Source organism: Anolis carolinensis, unplaced genomic scaffold (assembly GCF_035594765.1).
Source record: "Anolis carolinensis isolate JA03-04 unplaced genomic scaffold, rAnoCar3.1.pri scaffold_7, whole genome shotgun sequence".
NCBI classification, from domain to species: Eukaryota; Metazoa; Chordata; class Lepidosauria; order Squamata; family Dactyloidae; genus Anolis; species Anolis carolinensis.
The window spans coordinates 28,593,073-28,613,309 of NW_026943818.1; the positions used below are offsets into that span (position 1 = coordinate 28,593,073).

At 30.7% G+C, this 20,237-nt stretch overlaps 1 protein-coding gene across 2 annotated transcripts in view; it reads right to left on the reverse strand.

Annotated features, from left to right (window-relative positions):
* Positions 1-3,387: 3,387 nt before the first annotated feature.
* The window catches only part of asl (argininosuccinate lyase), a 31,977-nt gene continuing 15,127 nt past the window's right edge, over positions 3,388-20,237 (reverse strand). For both annotated transcript variants that reach the window (XM_062959595.1, XM_062959596.1), the window contains exons 4-17: positions 20,094-20,177; positions 19,946-20,002; positions 18,996-19,093; positions 18,544-18,621; positions 16,336-16,413; positions 16,173-16,225; positions 14,387-14,449; positions 14,180-14,294; positions 9,372-9,456; positions 9,228-9,287; positions 9,037-9,120; positions 7,162-7,242; positions 6,964-7,070; positions 3,388-3,647 (exon numbers count right to left, since the gene is read on the reverse strand). In XM_062959595.1, the coding sequence (XP_062815665.1) occupies positions 3,503-3,647; positions 6,964-7,070; positions 7,162-7,242; positions 9,037-9,120; positions 9,228-9,287; positions 9,372-9,456; positions 14,180-14,294; positions 14,387-14,449; positions 16,173-16,225; positions 16,336-16,413; positions 18,544-18,621; positions 18,996-19,093; positions 19,946-20,002; positions 20,094-20,177 (1,188 nt within the window). In that variant the 3' untranslated portion in view covers positions 3,388-3,502. The remainder of the gene's footprint in view (positions 3,648-6,963; positions 7,071-7,161; positions 7,243-9,036; positions 9,121-9,227; positions 9,288-9,371; positions 9,457-14,179; positions 14,295-14,386; positions 14,450-16,172; positions 16,226-16,335; positions 16,414-18,543; positions 18,622-18,995; positions 19,094-19,945; positions 20,003-20,093; positions 20,178-20,237) is intronic.

Genomic DNA, 20,237 nt, shown 5'->3' on the forward strand with positions numbered 1-20,237 from the left:
ACATATTCAATGATAATAGTAAAACTTACTATATATTATATAATAATGATAATGTATATAATTCTGTGTATAATAATGTAAATAATGCATATAATAATAATACCATTTATACTGATACAGTAGAGTCTCATCCAACACTCGCTTATCCAACGTTCTGGATTATCCAACGCATTTTTGTAGTCCCAAGTGTCTAGGACTGTGTGATGTATTATTATTATTATTATTATTATTATTATTATTTGACACAGCAAACTAGATAGACATGCTGGATTTCGTATCACAAAACCACAAGTCGAACACTTCCCAAGTGTCTAGGACAGTGTGATGTATTATTATTATTATTATTATTATTATTATTATGTGGAGGTCCAGTCTGCTTCTCATGGGTGCCTGATGTTTATTATTATTATTATTATTATTATTATTATGTGGAGGTCCGGTCTGGTTTTCATGGGTGCTTGGTGTGTATTATTATTATTATTATTATTTTATTATGTGGAGGTCCGGTTTGGTTTTCATGGGTGCTTGGTGTGTATTATTATTATTATTATTATTATTATTTATTATTATTATTATTATTATTATTATGTGGAGGTCCGGTCTGGTTTTCATGGGTGCTTGGTGTGTATTATTATTATTATTATTTATTATTATTATTATTATTATTATTATTATTATTATTATTATGTGGAGGTCCGGTTTGGTTTTCATGGGTGCTTGGTGTGTATTATTATTATTATTATTATTATTTATTATTATTATTATTATGTGGAGGTCCGGTTTGGTTTTCATGGGTGCTTGGTGTGTATTATTATTATTATTATTATTATTATTATTATTATTATTATTATGTGGAGGTCCGGTTTGGTTTTCATGGGTGCTTGGTGTGTATTATTATTATTATTATTATTATTTATTATTATTATTATGTGGAGGTCCGGTCTGGTTTTCATGGGTGCCTGGTGTGTCTTATTGTGCCGTCGCGCCTGGGGCTGTACTCTTAGTGAAAGAGGCATGGACGTGACATCTTTCCCCAGGGGATTGCTTCTTGCCCTCCTTTAGGGAAACTGGAACTCCCAAGGACCAAAACACTGTAGTTAACTCAAAAACTGGGTTTATTCTTCACAAAGGGGGTAAAAGAAAATATACATTACAGTCTTTGATTGTTTAAGTCCATGAAGCTTGTCCAGATCCCTCTTTCTCTGGCTGTGAATGCCGGAGCAAACTCAGCCTCAGTCCAATGACCTATATCTGAAGACAAGAGTCTTCCTCTGTTGCCAAAGGACTGATGTGAAGGCGCTTGAGACTCCTCAACGTTGTTCAGGTTGGCCCTGAACATGAAGTGTGAGTCCCAAGGGTAAGAACCTCAGAATTGGTGCTGAGAGGTAACTTTTGAAGGGCTTTCAGAGCCAAGCCTCTCTTTCACGTCCATCCGATAGAGTGGAATGAAAAGGAGGAAACACAGTCCTACTCCAGGAAGAGGTGGAGCCAAACAGTTTTGCTGAGTGAGCAATGTAACAGGTACAAACAACATTGATTGACAGATATAAATAACCAATCCAACTACATTTACAGGGTAAGGGCAAAATCAGGCATGATACAGCAATTCAAATCTTGAAACTTATAGTTTGACATATAGATGGCGCCACTCGCGCCGTCACACTTATTATTATTATTATTATTATTATTATTATGTGGAGCTCCGGTCTGGTTTTCATGGGTGCCTGGTGTGTATTATTATTATTATTATCATTATTATTATGTGGACGTCCGGTCTGGTTTTCATGGGTGCCTGGTGTGTATTATTATTATTATTATCATTATTATTATGTGGACGTCCGGTCTGGTTTTCATGGGTGCTTGGTGTGTATTATTACTATTATTATTATTATTATTATTATTATTACATTATGTGGACGTCCGGTCTGGTTTTCATGGGTGCCTGGTATGGTATTATTATTATTATTATTATTATTATTATTATTATTATTATTATTATGTGGAGGTCCGGTCTGGTTTTCATGGGTGCCTGGTGTATATTATTATTATTATTATTATTATTATGTGGAGGTCCAGTCTGGTTTTCATGGGTGCCTGGTGTGTATTATTATTATTATTATGTGGAGGTCCGGTCTGGTTTTCATGGGTGCCTGGTGTGTATTATTATTATTATGATTATGATTATGATTATTATTATGTGGAGGTCCGGTTTGGTTTTCATGGGTGCCTGGTGTGTATTATTATTATTATTATAATTATTATTATTATTATTATTATTATTATTTTATTATGTGGAGGTCTGGTCTGGTCTTCATAGGTGCCTGGTGTGTATTATTATTATTATTATTATTATTATTATTACGTGGAGGTCCGGTCTGGTTTTTATGGGTGCCTGGTGTGTATTATTATTATTATGATTATGATTATTATTATGTGGAGGTCCGGTTTGGTTTTCATGGGTGCCTGGTGTGTATTATTATTATTATTATTATTATTATTATTATTTTATTATGTGGAGGTCCGGTCTGGTCTTCATGGGTGCCTGGTGTGTATTATTATTATTATGATTATGATTATGATTATTATTATGTGGAGGTCCGGTTTGGTTTTCATGGGTGCCTGGTGTGTATTATTATTATTATTATAATAATAATTATTATTATTATTATTATTATTACGTGGAGGTCCGGTCTGGTTTTCATGGGTGCCTGGTGTGTATTATTATTATTATGATTATGATTATGATTATTATTATGTGGAGGTCCGGTTTGGTTTTCATGGGTGCCTGGTGTGTATTATTATTATTATTATAATTATAATTATAATTATTATTATTTTATTATGTGGAGGTCTGGTCTGGTCTTCATAGGTGCCTGGTGTGTATTATTATTATTATTATTATTATTATTATTATGTGGAGGTCCGGTCTGGTTTTCATGGGTGCCTGGTGTATATTATTATTATTATTATTATTATTATTATGTGGAGGTCCAGTCTGGTTTTCATGGGTGCCTGGTGTGTATTATTATTATTATTATTATTATTATTATTATTATTATTATTATTATGTGGAGGTCCGGTCTGGTTTTCATGGGTGCCTGGTATGTATTATTATTATTATTATTATTATTATTATTATTATTATTATTATTATTATTATTACATTATGTGGATGTCCGGTCTGGTTTTCATGGGTGCCTGGTGTGTATTATTATTATTATTATTATTATTATTATTATTATTATTATTATTATTATTATTACATTATGTGGACGTCCGGTCTGGTTTTCATGGGTGCCTGGTGTGTATTTTTATTATTATTATATTATATCGGATGCCCCGCCCACCCTCGGTCAAACAACGACGCAAAGGATGAGTCAGAGAGAGTTTTTCTGAGCGAAATCCAACACACCACGGTATTTATTGATTATGAGCGGGGGGTCAACAAACGTGCCGCTGCCGCCGGGAAGACCCCCGCGGGGTGGTCCCCGGGGTGGGGGTCTCACTCCTTCTGCTTCTTGAGGATCTCCTTGAGGGTCTCGATCTGGGTGAGGACGCTGCTCTTGGCCGTCCCCCCGATCGAGGTGTTGAGCTCCACGCTGCTCTGCGGGCTCGGAAGCTGCGAGATCTCGCTGCTCAGGAGCGGGCTGCCCGGGAAGGAGAAAGGCATTGATTAGAGCCAATAATAATAATAATAATAATAATAACAATAATAATAGGTTATAATAGCATTGTGAGTCCGTCTTCCTGCCGGGTTGGGCTGGATGCCCTTTGGAGGTCCCTCCCAACACTATGAGTCTAATAATACACACATACATACATAAAATAATAATAATAATAATAATAATAATAATAATAATGGATAATAATATAGGAGTAATTCAGAGTAATAATAATGGATAATAATATAAGAGCAATATAATAATAATGGATAATAATGTAAGAGCAATATAATAATAAGGGATAATAATATAGGAGTAATTCAGTAATAATAATGGATAGTAATATAGTAAGTCAGTAAGAATGGGTAATAATATAAGAGCAAAGAATAATAATGGATAATAGTATAAGAGCAATATAATAATAATGGATAATAATGTAAGAGCAATATAATAATAATGGATAATAATATAGGAGTAATTCAGTAATAATAATGGATAGTAATATAGTAAGTCAGTAAGAATGGATAATAATATAAGAGCAATATAATAATAATGGATAATAATGTAAGAGCAATATAATAATAATGGATAATAATATAGGAGTAATTCAGTAATAATAATGGATAGTAATATAGTAAGTCAGTAAGAATGGATAATAATATAAGAGCAATATAATAATAATGGATAATAATATAAGAGCAATATAATAATAATGGATAATAATATAGGAGTAATTCAGTAATAATAATGGATAGTAATATAGTAAGTCAGTAAGAATGGATAATAATATAAGAGCAATATAATAATAATGGATAATAATGTAAGAGCAATATAATAATAATGGATAATAATATAGGAGTAATTCAGTAATAATAATGGATAATAATATAGTAAGTGAGTAAGAATGGATAATAATATAAGAGCAATATAATAATAATGGATAATAATGTAAGAGCAATATAATAATAAGGGATAATAATATAGGAGTAATTCAGTAATAATAATGGATAGTAATATAGTAAGTCAGTAAGAATGGATAATAATATAAGAGCAATATAATAATAATGGATAATAGTATAAGAGCAATATAATAATAATGGATAATAATGTAAGAGCAATATAATAATAATGGATAATAATATAGGAGTAATTCAGTAATAATAATGGATAGTAATATAGTAAGTCAGTAAGAATGGATAATAATATAAGAGCAATATAATAATAATGGATAATAATATAAGAGCAATATAATAATAATGGATAATAATATAGGAGTAATTCAGTAATAATAATGGATAGTAATATAGTAAGTCAGTAAGAATGGATAATAATATAAGAGCAATATAATAATAATGGATAATAATGTAAGAGCAATATAATAATAAGGGATAATAATATAGGAGTAATTCAGTAATAATAATGGATAGTAATATAGTAAGTCAGTAAGAATGGATAATAATATAAGAGCAATATAATAATAATGGATAATAATGTAAGAGCAATATAATAATAATGGATAATAATATAGGAGTAATTCAGTAATAATAATGGATAGTAATATAGTAAGTCAGTAAGAATGGATAATAATATAAGAGCAATATAATAATAATGGATAATAATGTAAGAGCAATATAATAATAAGGGATAATAATATAGGAGTAATTCAGTAATAATAATGGATAGTAATATAGTAAGTCAGTAAGAATGGATAATAATATAAGAGCAATATAATAATAATGGATAATAGTATAAGAGCAATATAATAATAATGGATAATAATGTAAGAGCAATATAATAATAATGGATAATAATATAGGAGTAATTCAGTAATAATAATGGATAGTAATATAGTAAGTCAGTAAGAATGGATAATAATATAAGAGCAATATAATAATAATGGATAATAGTATAAGAGCAATATAATAATAATGGATAATAATGTAAGAGCAATATAATAATAATGGATAATAATATAGGAGTAATTCAGTAATAATAATGGATAGTAATATAGTAAGTCAGTAAGAATGGATAATAATATAAGAGCAATATAATAATAATGGATAATAATGTAAGAGCAATATAATAATAAGGGATAATAATATAGGAGTAATTCAGTAATAATAATGGATAGTAATATAGTAAGTCAGTAAGAATGGATAATAATATAAGAGCAATATAATAATAATGGATAATAATGTAAGAGCAATATAATAATAAGGGATAATAATATAGGAGTAATTCAGTAATAATAATGGATAGTAATATAGTAAGTCAGTAAGAATGGATAATAATATAAGAGCAATATAATAATAATGGATAATAATGTAAGAGCAATATAATAATAAGGGATAATAATATAGGAGTAATTCAGTAATAATAATGGATAGTAATATAGTAAGTCAGTAAGAATGGATAATAATATAAGAGCAATATAATAATAATGGATAATAATGTAAGAGCAATATAATAATAAGGGATAATAATATAGGAGTAATTCAGTAATAATAATGGATAGTAATATAGTAAGTCAGTAAGAATGGATAATAATATAAGAGCAATATAATAATAATGGATAATAATGTAAGAGCAATATAATAATAAGGGATAATAATATAGGAGTAATTCAGTAATAATAATGGATAGTAATATAGTAAGTCAGTAAGAATGGATAATATAAGAGCAATATAATAATAATGGATAATAATGTAAGAGCAATATAATAATAATGGATAATAATATAGGAGTAATTCAGTAATAATAATGGATAATAATACACTGGTAGTAAGAATGGATAATAATATAAGAGCAATATAATAATAATGGATAATAATGTAAGAGCAATATAATAATAAGGGATAATAATATAGGAGTAATTCAGTAATAATAATGGATAATAATATAAAAGCAATAGAATAATAATAATAATGGATAATAATACACTGGTAGTAAGAATGGATAATAATATAAGAGCAATATAATAATAATGGATAATAATGTAAGAGCAATATAATAATAAGGGATAATAATATAGGAGTAATTCAGTAATAATAATGGATAATAATATAGTAAGTGAGTAAGAATGGATAATAATATAAAAGCAATATAATAATAATAATAATGGATAATAATATATATGAGTTATTTAATAATAATAATTGATAATAATATAACAGCAATTCTCATAATATTAGAATCATAATAGTAGTAATTCTGTCTTTCTTTTGGGCAGAAGGGGATTGGACTGAATAATAATAATAATAATAATAATAATAATAATAATAATAATAATAGTAATTTCTACCTGATGCTCTTGAGCTCCTCGGAGGAGAGCTGGGTGAGGGTGAGGCCTTTGCTCTCGGCCAGCTGGATGGCCTTGCCCACCAGCGTGTGGGCCTGGCGGAAGGGCACCTGCGGAAGAGAGGGAGGGAGAGGGGTCAGGATGCGGCAGACGAGGCCAAGACCATTCCTTCTTTCCCATTGGGATCCCCACCAGACTCACCCCTTTGCGGACCAAGAGGTTGGCCAGGTCGGTGGCCAGCAGCTCCGGGGTCAAGGACTTCTCAATGGCCTCCTTGTTGATCTGCGGGAGGGAGAGGAAGGAATAATAATAATAATAATAATAATAATAATAATAATAATAATAATATATAGCAACCAGGGACAATCTAAGTAATAATAATAATAATAATAATAGAAAGGCCAAGAGGGGTCTCTCTAGAATGTGACCCTTGCAGGAATAATAATAATAATAATAATAATAATAATAATAATAATAATAATAATAAGAGAGAAAGGTCAAGAGGGGTCTCTCTAGGATGTGACCCTTGCAGGAATAATAATAATAAATAATAATAATAATATAGCAACTAGGGACAATCTAACAAATATAATAATAATAATAATAATAATAATAATAATAATAATAATAATATAAAAATAATATATAGCAACCAGGGTCAATCTAAGGAATATAATAATAATAATAATAGAAAGGCCAAGAGGGGTCTCTAATAATAATAATAATAATAATAATAATAATAATATAAGAGAGAAAGGTCAAGAGGGGTCTCTCTAGGATGTGACCCTTGCAGGAATAATAATAATAAATAATAATAATAATATAGCAACTAGGGACAATCTAACAAATATAATAATAATAATAATAATAATAATAATAATAATAATAATAATAATAATATAAAAATAATATATAGCAACCAGGGTCAATCTAAGGAATATAATAATAATAATAATAGAAAGGCCAAGAGGGGTCTCTAATAATAATAATAATAATAATAATAATAATATAAGAGAGAAAGGTCAAGAGGGGTCTCTCTAGGATGTGACCCTTGCAGGAATAATAATAATAATAATAATAATAATAATAATAATAATAATAATAATAATAATAAAAGAGAGAAAGGTCAAGAGGGGTCTCTCTAGGATGTGACCTTTGCAGGAATAATAATAATAATAAATAATAATAATAATAATAGAGAGAAAGGTCAAGAGGGGTCTCTCTAGGATGTGACCCTTGCAGGAATAATAATAATAATAATAATAATAATAATATAATATATAGCAACCAGGGACAATCTAAGTAGTAGTAGTAATAATAATAATAATAATAATAATAATAATAATAATAATAATAATAATAGAAAGGCCAAGAGGGGTCTCTAGGATGTGACCCTTGCAGGAATAATAATAATAATAATAATAATAATAATAATAATAATAATAATAATAATAATATGAGAGAAAGGTCAAGAGGGGTCTCTCTAGGATGTGACCCTTGCAGGAATAATAATAATAATAATAAATAATTAATAATAATAATAATAATATAAAGTAATATATAGCAACCAGGGACAATCTAAGTAATATAATAATAATAATAATAATAATAATAATAATAATAATAATAATAATAATAATATAGCAACCAGGGCCAATCAAGAGGGGTCTCTAGGACGTGACCCTTGCAGGAATAATAATAATAATAATAATATAAGAGAGAAAGGTCAAGAGGGGTCTCTCTAGGATGTGACCCTTGCAGGAATAATAATAATAATAATAATAATAATAATAATAATAATAATAATAATAATAATAATAATATAAGAGAGAAAGGTCAAGAGGGGTCTCTCTAGGATGTGACCCTTGCAGGAATAATAATAATAATAATAAATGGTAATAATAATATAGTAATTACAATAATATAGTAATAATGATATAGTAATAATAATAATAATAATAATAATAATAATATAGTAACGATAATAATATAGTAATAATGATATGGTAATAATATAGTAATAATAATAATAATAATATATTATTATTCTTTGAATGCCCGGCAAGGGCTCCTCACCGTGATGGAGGAGATGACCACGTTGGCCAGCTGCAGGACGGCGCTCACCGTGTCCACCACGTCCAGGACGGGCTCCTTGTCCTCCTGTTTGGGGGAGGGAGGGAGGGAGGGAGGGCCATGAGGGTCAAGGGGGGCTGACCACCCACCCACCCACCTGTCCGTCCACCCGTCCGTCCGTCCGTCCGTCCCACCTGCAAGTCCTTGCTGTAGGCGCTGGGCAGGGCCTTGAGCACCACCAGGAGCTGCACGGTCTGCAAGGGGAGAAAGGTGGAGTGAGTGGGGTGGAGTGTCCGGCCGGGTGACCCTTCCTCCCGCCCCTTCCCGGCGGGGCTGACCCGTCCGATGACCAGTCCGGTCTTGCTGCGGATGATCTCCAGGCTGTCCGGGTTCTTCTTCTGCGGCATCAGGCTGCTCCCGGTGCTGGGAAGACAATAATATAGTAATAATAATAATACAGTAATAATGATATAATAATAATGTAGTAATGATAATAATATAGTAATAATGATATAATAATAAGAATATAGTAATGATAATAATATAGTAATAATGATATAATAATAATAATGTAGTAATGATAATAATATAGTAATAATGATATAATAATAATAATAATAATAATGTAGTAATGATAATAATATAGTAATAATGATATAATAATAATTATATAGTAATTACAATAATATAGTAATAATAATATAGTAATAATGATATAGTTTCATTATGATATAGTATGATATAGTATAATGATATAGTATTCATTACTATTATTATAATAATAATTAATTATTTTAATATTTATTATTGATATATTATTAATAATGATTATTCCTTTGATCATTATTGTTCATTATTAACCCATGGTTATTCATCGCGATTAATTATTGTTATCGGCCTCACAACCTCTGAGGATGCCTGCCATAGATGTGGGAGAAACGTCAGGAGAGAATGCTTCTGGAACACGGCCAGACAGCCCGAAAGACAGACAACAACCATGATTATTCCTAACACCGGTATTCATTATTAAGCGCTGATCGTTATTAACACATCGTTATTCATCACGATTAATTATTGTTATCGGCCTCACAACCTCTGAGGATGCCTGCCATAGATGTGGGCGAAACGTCAGGAGAGAATGCTTCTGGAACACGGCCAGACAGCCCGAAAGACATACAACACCCAAGATTATTCCTAATAATAATAATATAGTAATGATAATAATACAGTAATAATGATATAATAATAAGAATAATGTAGTAATGATAATAATATAGTAATAATGATATAATAATAATAATGTAGTAATGATAATAATATAGTAATAATGATATAGTAATAATAATAATAATATAGTAATGATAATAATATAGTAATAATGATATAATAATAATATAGTAATTACAATAATATAGTAATAATAATAATACAGTAATAATGATATAATAATAATAATGTAGTAATGATAATAATATAGTAATAATGATATAATAATAATGTAGTAATGATAATAATATAGTAATAATGATATAATAATAATAATGTAGTAATGATAATAATATAGTAATAATGATATAATAATAATGTAGTAATGATAATAATATAGTAATAATGATATAATAATAATAATGTAGTAATGATAATAATATAGTAATAATGATATAATAATAATAATAATATAGTAATTACAATAATATAGTAATAATAATATAGTAATAATGATATAGTTTCATTATGATATAGTATGATATAGTATAATGATATAGTATTCATTACTATTATTATAATAATAATTAATTATTTTAATATTTATTATTGATATATTATTAATAATGATTATTCCTTTGATCATTATTGTTCATTATTAACCCATGGTTATTCATCGCGATTAATTATTGTTATCGACCTCACAACCTCTGAGGATGCCTGCCATAGATGTGGGCGAAACGTCAGGAGAGAATGCTTCTGGAACACGGCCAGACAGCCCGAAAGACAGACAACAACCATGATTATTCCTAATAATAATAATATAGTAATGATAATAATACAGTAATAATGATATAATAATAAGAATAATGTAGTAATGATAATAATATAGTAATAATGATATAGTAATAATAATAATAATATAGTAATGATAATAATATAGTAATAATGATATAATAATAATATAGTAATTACAATAATATAGTAATAATAATAATACAGTAATAATGATATAATAATAATAATAATATAGTAATGATAATAATATAGTAATAATGTAGTAATGATAATAATATAGTAATAATGATATAATAATAATAATATAGTAATTACAATAATATAGTAATAATAATAATACAGTAATAATGATATAATAATAATAATGTAGTAATGATAATAATATAGTAATAATGATATAATAATAATAATAATATAATAATTACAATAATATAGTAATAATAATAATACAGTAATAATGATATAATAATAATAATAATATAGTAATGATAATAATATAGTAATAATGATATAATAATAATAATATAGTAATGATAATAATATAGTAATAATGATATAATAATAATAATAATATAGTAATTACAATAATATAGTAATAACAATAATACAGTAATAATGATATAATAATAAAAATATAGTAATTACAATAATATAGTAATAATAATAATACAGTAATAATGATATAATAATAATAATAATGTAGTAATGATAATAATATAGTAATAATGATATAATAATAATAATATAGTAATTACAATAATATAGTAATAATAATAATACAGTAATGATATAATAATAATAATATAGTAATTACAATAATATAGTAATAATAATAATACAGTAATAATGATATAATAATAATAATAATGTAGTAATGATAATAATATAGTAATAATGATATAGTAATAATAATAATATAGTAATGATAATAATATAGTAATAATGATATAATAATAATAATATAGTAATTACAATAATATAGTAATAATAATAATACAGTAATAATGATATAATAATAATAATGTAGTAATGATAATAATATAGTAATAATGATATAATAATAATAATGTAGTAATGATAATAATATAGTAATAATGATATAATAATAATAATATAGTAATTACAATAATATAGTAATAATAATAATACTGTAATAATGATATAAAATAACAAAATCTGGCTACCAGTATTTAAAAAACTCAAAAATCAGAACAGTAAATAAAAAGCAATACTCTGAAAACAGAGGATTTCCAGACATGAATCAACCAAGGGCAGTTAACGACTCTGAACAAAGGATGCCCCAGAGGCAGGAAGAAGACAGCAGATAAGCTTTTCAATGCTAATTAAAGTGATTAACTACGCAACATTCACACTGACCTCTCTCACCCTAGACTTTCCACAGATATATATTAACCTCTTTGCTTAGTTTTCTCCATAGACCTCACAACCTCTGAGGATGCCTGCCATAGATGTGGGCGAAACGTCAGGAGAGAATGCTTCTGGAACATGGCCACACAGCTCGAAAGACATACAACTACCCTATTATATTTATTATTATTGTAGATTATATATTACTAGGAGACCAAGTGGGCGGAACTTAGCCTTCTAACTGGCAGCAATTGGATAAAAACAATTATTCCTCTCCCTCTCTAATTAGGACTTTATATTTCTTTTCTTTTTGTTGAAAAAGTGAATGTTTTGTTGGGAGGTGTTAGCTGGCCCTGATTGTTTCCTGTCTGGGATGCCCTTGTTTTCAGAGTGGTGTTCTTTGCGATATTTTATGTGCTTCTACTCTCTGTGGCCCTGAGAAAACAGGATTTGCCAGACTTTGATGATGGGAATACTTTGTTGGGAGGTGTTAGCTGGCCCTGATTGTTTCCTGTCTGGAATGCCCTTGTTTTCAGAGTGGTGTTCTTTGCGATATTTTATGTGCTTCTACTCTCTGTGGCCCTGAGAAAACAGAGGATTTGCCAGACTTTGATGATGGGAATACTTTGTTGGGAGGTGTTAGCTGGCCCTGATTGTTTCCTGTCTAGAATGCCCCTGTTTTCAGAGTGGTGTTCTTTGCGATATTTTATGTGTTTCTACTCTCTGTGGCCCTGAGAAAACAGAGGATTGGCCAGACTTTGATGATGGGAATACTTTGTTGGGAGGTGTTAGCTGGCCCTGATTGTTTCCTGTCTAGAATGCCCTTGTTTTCAGAGTGGTGTTCTTTGCGATATTTTATGTGCTTCTACTCTCTGTGGCCCTGAGAAAACAGAGGATTTGCCAGACTTTGATGATGGGAATACTTTGTTGGGAGGTGTTAGCTGGCCCTGATTGTTTCCTGTCTAGAATGCCCCTGTTTTCAGAGTGGTGTTCTTTGCGATATTTTATGTGTTTCTACTGTCTGTGGCCCTGAGAAAACAGAGGATTGGCCAGACTTTGATGATGGGAATCCTTTGTTGGGAGGTGTTAGCTGGCCCTGATTGTTTCCTGTGTGGAATTCCCCTGTTTTCAGAGTGTTGTTCTTTATTTAGTGTTCTGATTTTAGAGATTGTATTGTTCTGTTTTATTATACCACATTAATTTTTATATATTCTGATTTTAGTGTTTTTGAATACTTGGAGCCAGATTGCATTCATTTTCACGGTTGACCGCAACACAATAATAATAATAATAATAGTAATAATAATAGTAATAATAGTAATAATAATGACTTTGGTAATACACAGTGCTTCACTCCCTTCTCAGCTTCCTTTCTGGAAGAATCCAGAAGACCAAGTGGGCGGAGCTTAGCCTTCTAACTGGCAGCAATTGGATAAAAACAATTATTCCTCTCCCTCTCTAATTAGGACTTTATTTTTCTTTTCTTTTTGTTGTATCAACCTAGAGGCGTGGATGATGGCTTGTGTTGTCAAATTTCGAGGTTGGGGGGCCTGTAGTTTTGTTGTTTTGTGCGTTGCCGTGACGCCATCACTCTTTTATATATATAGATTAAGACACCACCCAATCCCTCCCAACAGATGATAGATGGCAGACACATACAGGATAGATATAGTATCCCTAAGGGCCATCCAGTCCAACCCTGCTTCTGCCATAAAGACACCACCCGATCCCTCCCGGCAGATGGCCACCCTCCAGGAGAAGGGCGAGGACTGACCAGAGTGAGTCGGGGAGGCTGATGAGTCCGAGCTCCTTGGTGGAGGCCAGGAGGAGGTCCTCGGCTAGCCGGCTCAGGTGGATCATGATCAGCGACGAGGCCGAGAGGAGCTCCACTGCACGTGTGGAGGGAAGAGTGGTGAGGTTGGAGGGGTCTGCCAAACTCCCAAGACCACCCACCCGCCACTCAAACCCCGGCCAGGCTCACCCACAAAGTCCCGGTCCCCCACCGCGTCAATGCTGTTGATGCTGATGGCGCCCAGGTCCAGCTCTGAAATCATAAATAATAATAATAATAATAATAATAATAATAATAATAATAATAATAATAATGATAGCAGCTGAGATCCCAAGGGTCTTTGCCGTAATAATAATAATAATAATAATATAATGAATAATAATAATAATAATAAAAATGATAGCAGCTGAGATCCCAAGGGTCTTTGCCGTAGTAATAATAATAATAATAATAATAATAATAATAATAATAACAACAATAATAGATAATAGCAGGATGACCACCCAGCCTTTGCAATAATAATAATAATAATAATAATAATAATAATATAATGAATAATAATAGATAATAGTGGGATGACCACCCAGCTTTTGCAATAATAATAATAATAATGATAATAATAGCAGCTGAGATCCCAAGGGTCTTTGCCGTAGTAATAATAATAATAATAATAATAATAATAACAATAATAGATAATAGCAGGATGACCACCCAGCCTTTGCAGCAATAATAATAATAAATGAATAATAGATAATCGTGGGATGACCACCCAGCTTTTGCAATAATAATAATAATAATAATGATAATAATGATAATAATAGCAGCTGAGATCCCAAGGGTCTTTGCCGTAATAATAATAATAATAATAATAACAATAACAATAATAGATAATAGCAGGATGACCACCCAGCCTTTGCAATAATAATAATAATAATAATAATAATAATAATAATAATAATAATAATAATAATATAATGAATAATAATAGATAATAGTGGGATGACCACCCAGCTTTTGCAATAATAATAATAATAATGATAATAATAGCAGCTGAGATCCCAAGGGTCTTTGCAGTAATAATAATAATGATAATAATAATAATATAATGAATAATGATAGATAATAGCAGGATGACCATCCAGCCTTTGCAGCAATAATAATAATAAATGAATAATAGATAATCGTGGGATGACCACCCAGCTTTTGCAATAATAATAATAATAATAATAATAATGATAATGATAATAATAGCAGCTGAGATCCCAAGGGTCTTTGCCGTAATAATAATAATAATAATAATAATAATAATAATAATAATAATAATAATAATAAAAACAATAATAGATAATAGCAGGATGACCACCCAGCCTTTGCAATAATAATAATAATAATAATAATAATAATAATAGCAGCTGAGATCCCAAGGGTCTTTGCAGTAATAATAATAATAATAATAATAAATAGATAATAGTTGGATGGCCACCCAGCTTTTGCAATAATAATAATAATAATATAATAATAATAATAATAATATAATATATATATAATAATATAATATAATAATAATAATAATAATAATAATAATAATAATAGTTAGATAATAGTTGGATGGCTACCCAGCTTTTGCAATAATAATAATAATAATAACAATAATAATAGCAGGAACACCAGGGACCATCCAGTTCAATCCCCTCCTGCCTTCATGCAGGGAAAGCACAGTCAAAGCACACCCAACAGATGGCCATCCAGCCTTTGCAAAATAATAATAATAATAATAATAATAATAATAATAATAGCAGGAACACCAGGGGCCATCCAGTTCAATCCCCTCCTGCCTTCATGCAGGGAAAGCACAGTCAAAGCACACCCAACAGATGGCCATCCAGCCTTTGCAATAATTCATAATAATAATAATAATAATAATAATAATAATAATAATAATAATACTAGGGTTTTTCTCCCGGGCGGGACTGACCTTTGCGGAGGAGTTCCCTGTCCAGGCCGAGGGGGTTCCCGGCGATGGCCCCGCTGGAAGAGAGCAAGGCCTGGGTCTCAGGGGCCGCACTGCCAAGCCTGTCGTCCAGCCCCGTCCCGCCCCGTCCCGTCCCGCCCAATGCCCAGTGCCCGGCCAGACTGACCTGCCCAGAGTCAAGACGTTGGTCCTCTTCTTGACCTCGAGGAGACGCTCCGAGTCCCGGGTCAAGGCCACGGCGTGGCTGCGGACAGACAAGGATAATATCATGGGAGGTGTTAGCTGGCCCTGATTGTTTCCTGTCTGGAATGCCCTTGTTTTCAGAGTGGTGTTGTTTGCGATATTTTATGTGCTTCTACTGTCTGTGGCCCTGAGAAAACAGAGGATTTGCCAGACTTTGATGATGGGAATACTTTGTTGGGAGGTGTTAGCTGGCCCTGATTGTTTCCTGTCTGGAATTCCCCTGTTTTCAGAGTGGTGTTGTTTGCGATATTTTATGTGCTTCTACTGTCTGTGGCCCTGAGAAAACAGAGGATTTGCCAGACTTTGAGGATGGGAATCCTTTGTTGGGAGGTGTTAGCTGGCCCTGATTGTTTCCTGTCTGGAATGCCCTTGTTTTCAGAGTGGTGTTCTTTGCGATATTTTATGTGTTTCTACTGTCTGTGGCCCTGAGAAAACACAGGATTTGCCAGACTTTGATGATGGGAATACTTTGTTGGGAGGTGTTAGCTGGCCCTGATTGTTTCCTGTCTAGAATGCCCCTGTTTTCAGAGTGTTGTTCTTTATTTAGTGTTCTGATTTTAGAGATTGTATTGTTCTGTTTTATTACACCACATTAATTTTTATATATTCTGATTTTAGTGTTTTTGAATACTTGGAGCCAGATTGCATTCATTTTCACAGTTGACCGCAACACAATAATAATAATAATAATAATAATAATAGTAATAATAGTAATAATAATGACTTTGGTAATACACAGTGCTTCACTCCCTTCTAAGCTTCCTTTCTGGAAGAATCCAGAAGACCAAGTGGGCGGAGCTTAGCCTTCTAACTGGCAGCAATTGGATAAAAACAATTATTCCTCTCCCTCTAATTAGGACTTTATTTTTCTTTTCTTTTTGTTGTATCAACCTAGAGGCCTGGATGATGGGTTGTGTTGTCAAATTTTGAGGTCGGGAGGCCTGTAGTTTTGTTGTTTTGTGGGTCGCCGTGACGCCATAACTCTTTTATATATATATATATAGATAGATAGATAGATAGATGATAATGTAATGTACAGACTCTACTATATATATACACACACACATATACAATGATAATAATACCAGTATAACTTACAATAACAATATATAATAAAGATAATATATATAATAATAATAATAATACATAATAATACCGGTATAACTTACAATAATAATATATAATAAAGATAATATATATAATAATAATAATACATAATAACACCGGTATAACTTACAATAATAATATATAATAAAGATAATATATATAATAATAATAATACATAATAATACTGGTATAACTTACAATAATAATATATAATAAAGATAATATATATAATAATAATAATAATACATAATAACACCGGTATAACTTACAATAATAATATATAATAAAGATAATATATATAATAATAATAATAATACATAATAACACCGGTATAACTTACAATAATAATATATAATAAAGATAATATATATAATAATAATACATAATAATATCGGTATAACTTACAATAATAATATATAATAATAATACATAATAATACCGGTATAACTTACAATAATAATATATAATAAAGATAATATATATAATAATAATACATAATATATATAATAATAATAATACATAATAATACCGGTATAACTTACAATAATAATATATAATAAAGATAATATATATAATAATAATAATACATAATAATACCGGTATAACTTACAATAATAATATATAATAAAGATAATATATATAATATTAATAATACATAATAATACCGGTATAACTTACAATAATAATATATAATAATAATAATACATAATAATACCGGTATAACTTACAATAATAATATATAATAAAGATAATATATATAATAATAATAATACATAATAATACGGTATAACTTACAATAACAATATAAAATAAAGATAATATATATAATAATAATACATACATAATAATATCGGTATAACTTACAATAACAATATATAATAAAGATAATATATATAATAATAATAATACATAATAATATCGGTATAACTTACAATAATAATATATAATAAAGATAATATATATAATAATAATACAACTTATACGACTACGTCATAGTGTGAAATCCTATAGACGGGCCACTCACCTGAGTAAGAGCTGGCTGAGCCGGATGGGCTGGGCCTTCTGCAGGTGAGTGAAGCCCGGGATGATGATCTCGATTTCCCTGCAAGGAGAAAGACCAACACTAAAGACTCTCTTTCTTCCTTGATGGACTGCCACCTCCACAATCCCCCCCTCCCACAAAAAAAAAACAAAAAAACAAAACACAAAACAACAACAACAACAACAACAAATAAACAAGACTGGCTCTGAGTTTTCTGGGCTGTATGGCGTTCCGGTAGCATTCTCTCCTGACGTTTCGCCCGATGATTATAGATTAATCATCCCCAGTGGCTTGATGAAATTCCCACGAGTCCCACTTGCTTGGCTCGCGTCCGGTCCGCGGAGGATGCCGGTAAGTGTGGTCCGCTGAGGTGTGGGCGAGAAACGTCAGGAGAGAATGCTGCCTGGGAAAACTCATGGGGGTCTGGGACTCACGTGGCGGCGCGCTCGATGAGGGTGCGGGTGAGCTGCTGCACCAGCGTGACCAAGAGGGTGATGGAGCTCTTCAGCAACAACCGCAGGTCGTTCACCACCTGCAACAACAACAAAATATCAAATAAATATTGTATTACAATAATATACATTATAATATTATTATATGAATGCAAAATATCACCTAAATATTGTATTACAATAGTATTATATTAATGCAAAATATCACATACATATTGTATTATAATATTATGACAATCTATATATATAAAAGAGTGATGGCATCACGGCGACGCACAAAACAACAAAACGACAGGCCCCCCAACCTCTTTAGCCTTCTAACTGGCAGCAATTGGATAAAAGCAATTATTCCTCTCTCTCTAATTAGGACTTTATTTTTCTTTTCTTTTTGTTGTATCAACCTAGAGGCGTGGATGATGGGTTGTGTTGTCAAATTTCGAGGTTGGGGGGCCTGTAGTTTTGTTGTTTTGTGCGTTGCCGTGACGCCATCACTCTTTTATATATATAGATTTTATTATTTTCTTGTATTATTTTTAGTTATTTTCTGTTATAGTATTTTATTGTATCAACCTAGAGGCATGGAGGACGGGTTGTGTTGTCAAATTTCGAGGTTGGGAGGCCTGTAGTTTTGTTGTTTTGTGCGTCGCCGTGATGCCATCACTCTTTTTTATATATAGATTTTATTATTTTCTTGTATTATTTTTAGTTATTTTCTGTTATAGTATTTTATTGTATCAACCTAGAGGCGTGGATGAGGGGTTGTGTTGTCAAATTTCGAGGTTGGGGGGCCTGTAGTTTTGTCGTTTTGTGCGTCGCCGTGACGCCATAACTCTTTTATATATATAGATATATATAAAATTACCATTATATTAGTATGTAATATCATATACTTATTATAATATATTCTTGTAATAATGGGGAGTGTTGCCTACCTGATCATTTCTGCTCCGCCCGGTGTTCAGCTTCCCAGCCACGTCTCCAATGAGTTCCTGGAAGAAATAGGTTGGAATTGTTGCTGGGCCTCATTGAGGACTAGCTCCTTGAGCGGGATTGGGTAATAATAAGAATAACAATACGGACCTTGAGCCGGCGCTCGACGGTGGTGTGGATGTCTTCATCGGTCTTGACGATGACCAGCTCGCCCTTGGAGATCTCCTCCAGGATCTGAAAGGCAAACAGGACCCGTTAGCCATTAACACGGCCCGCCCGATCCCGCCGGTCCAG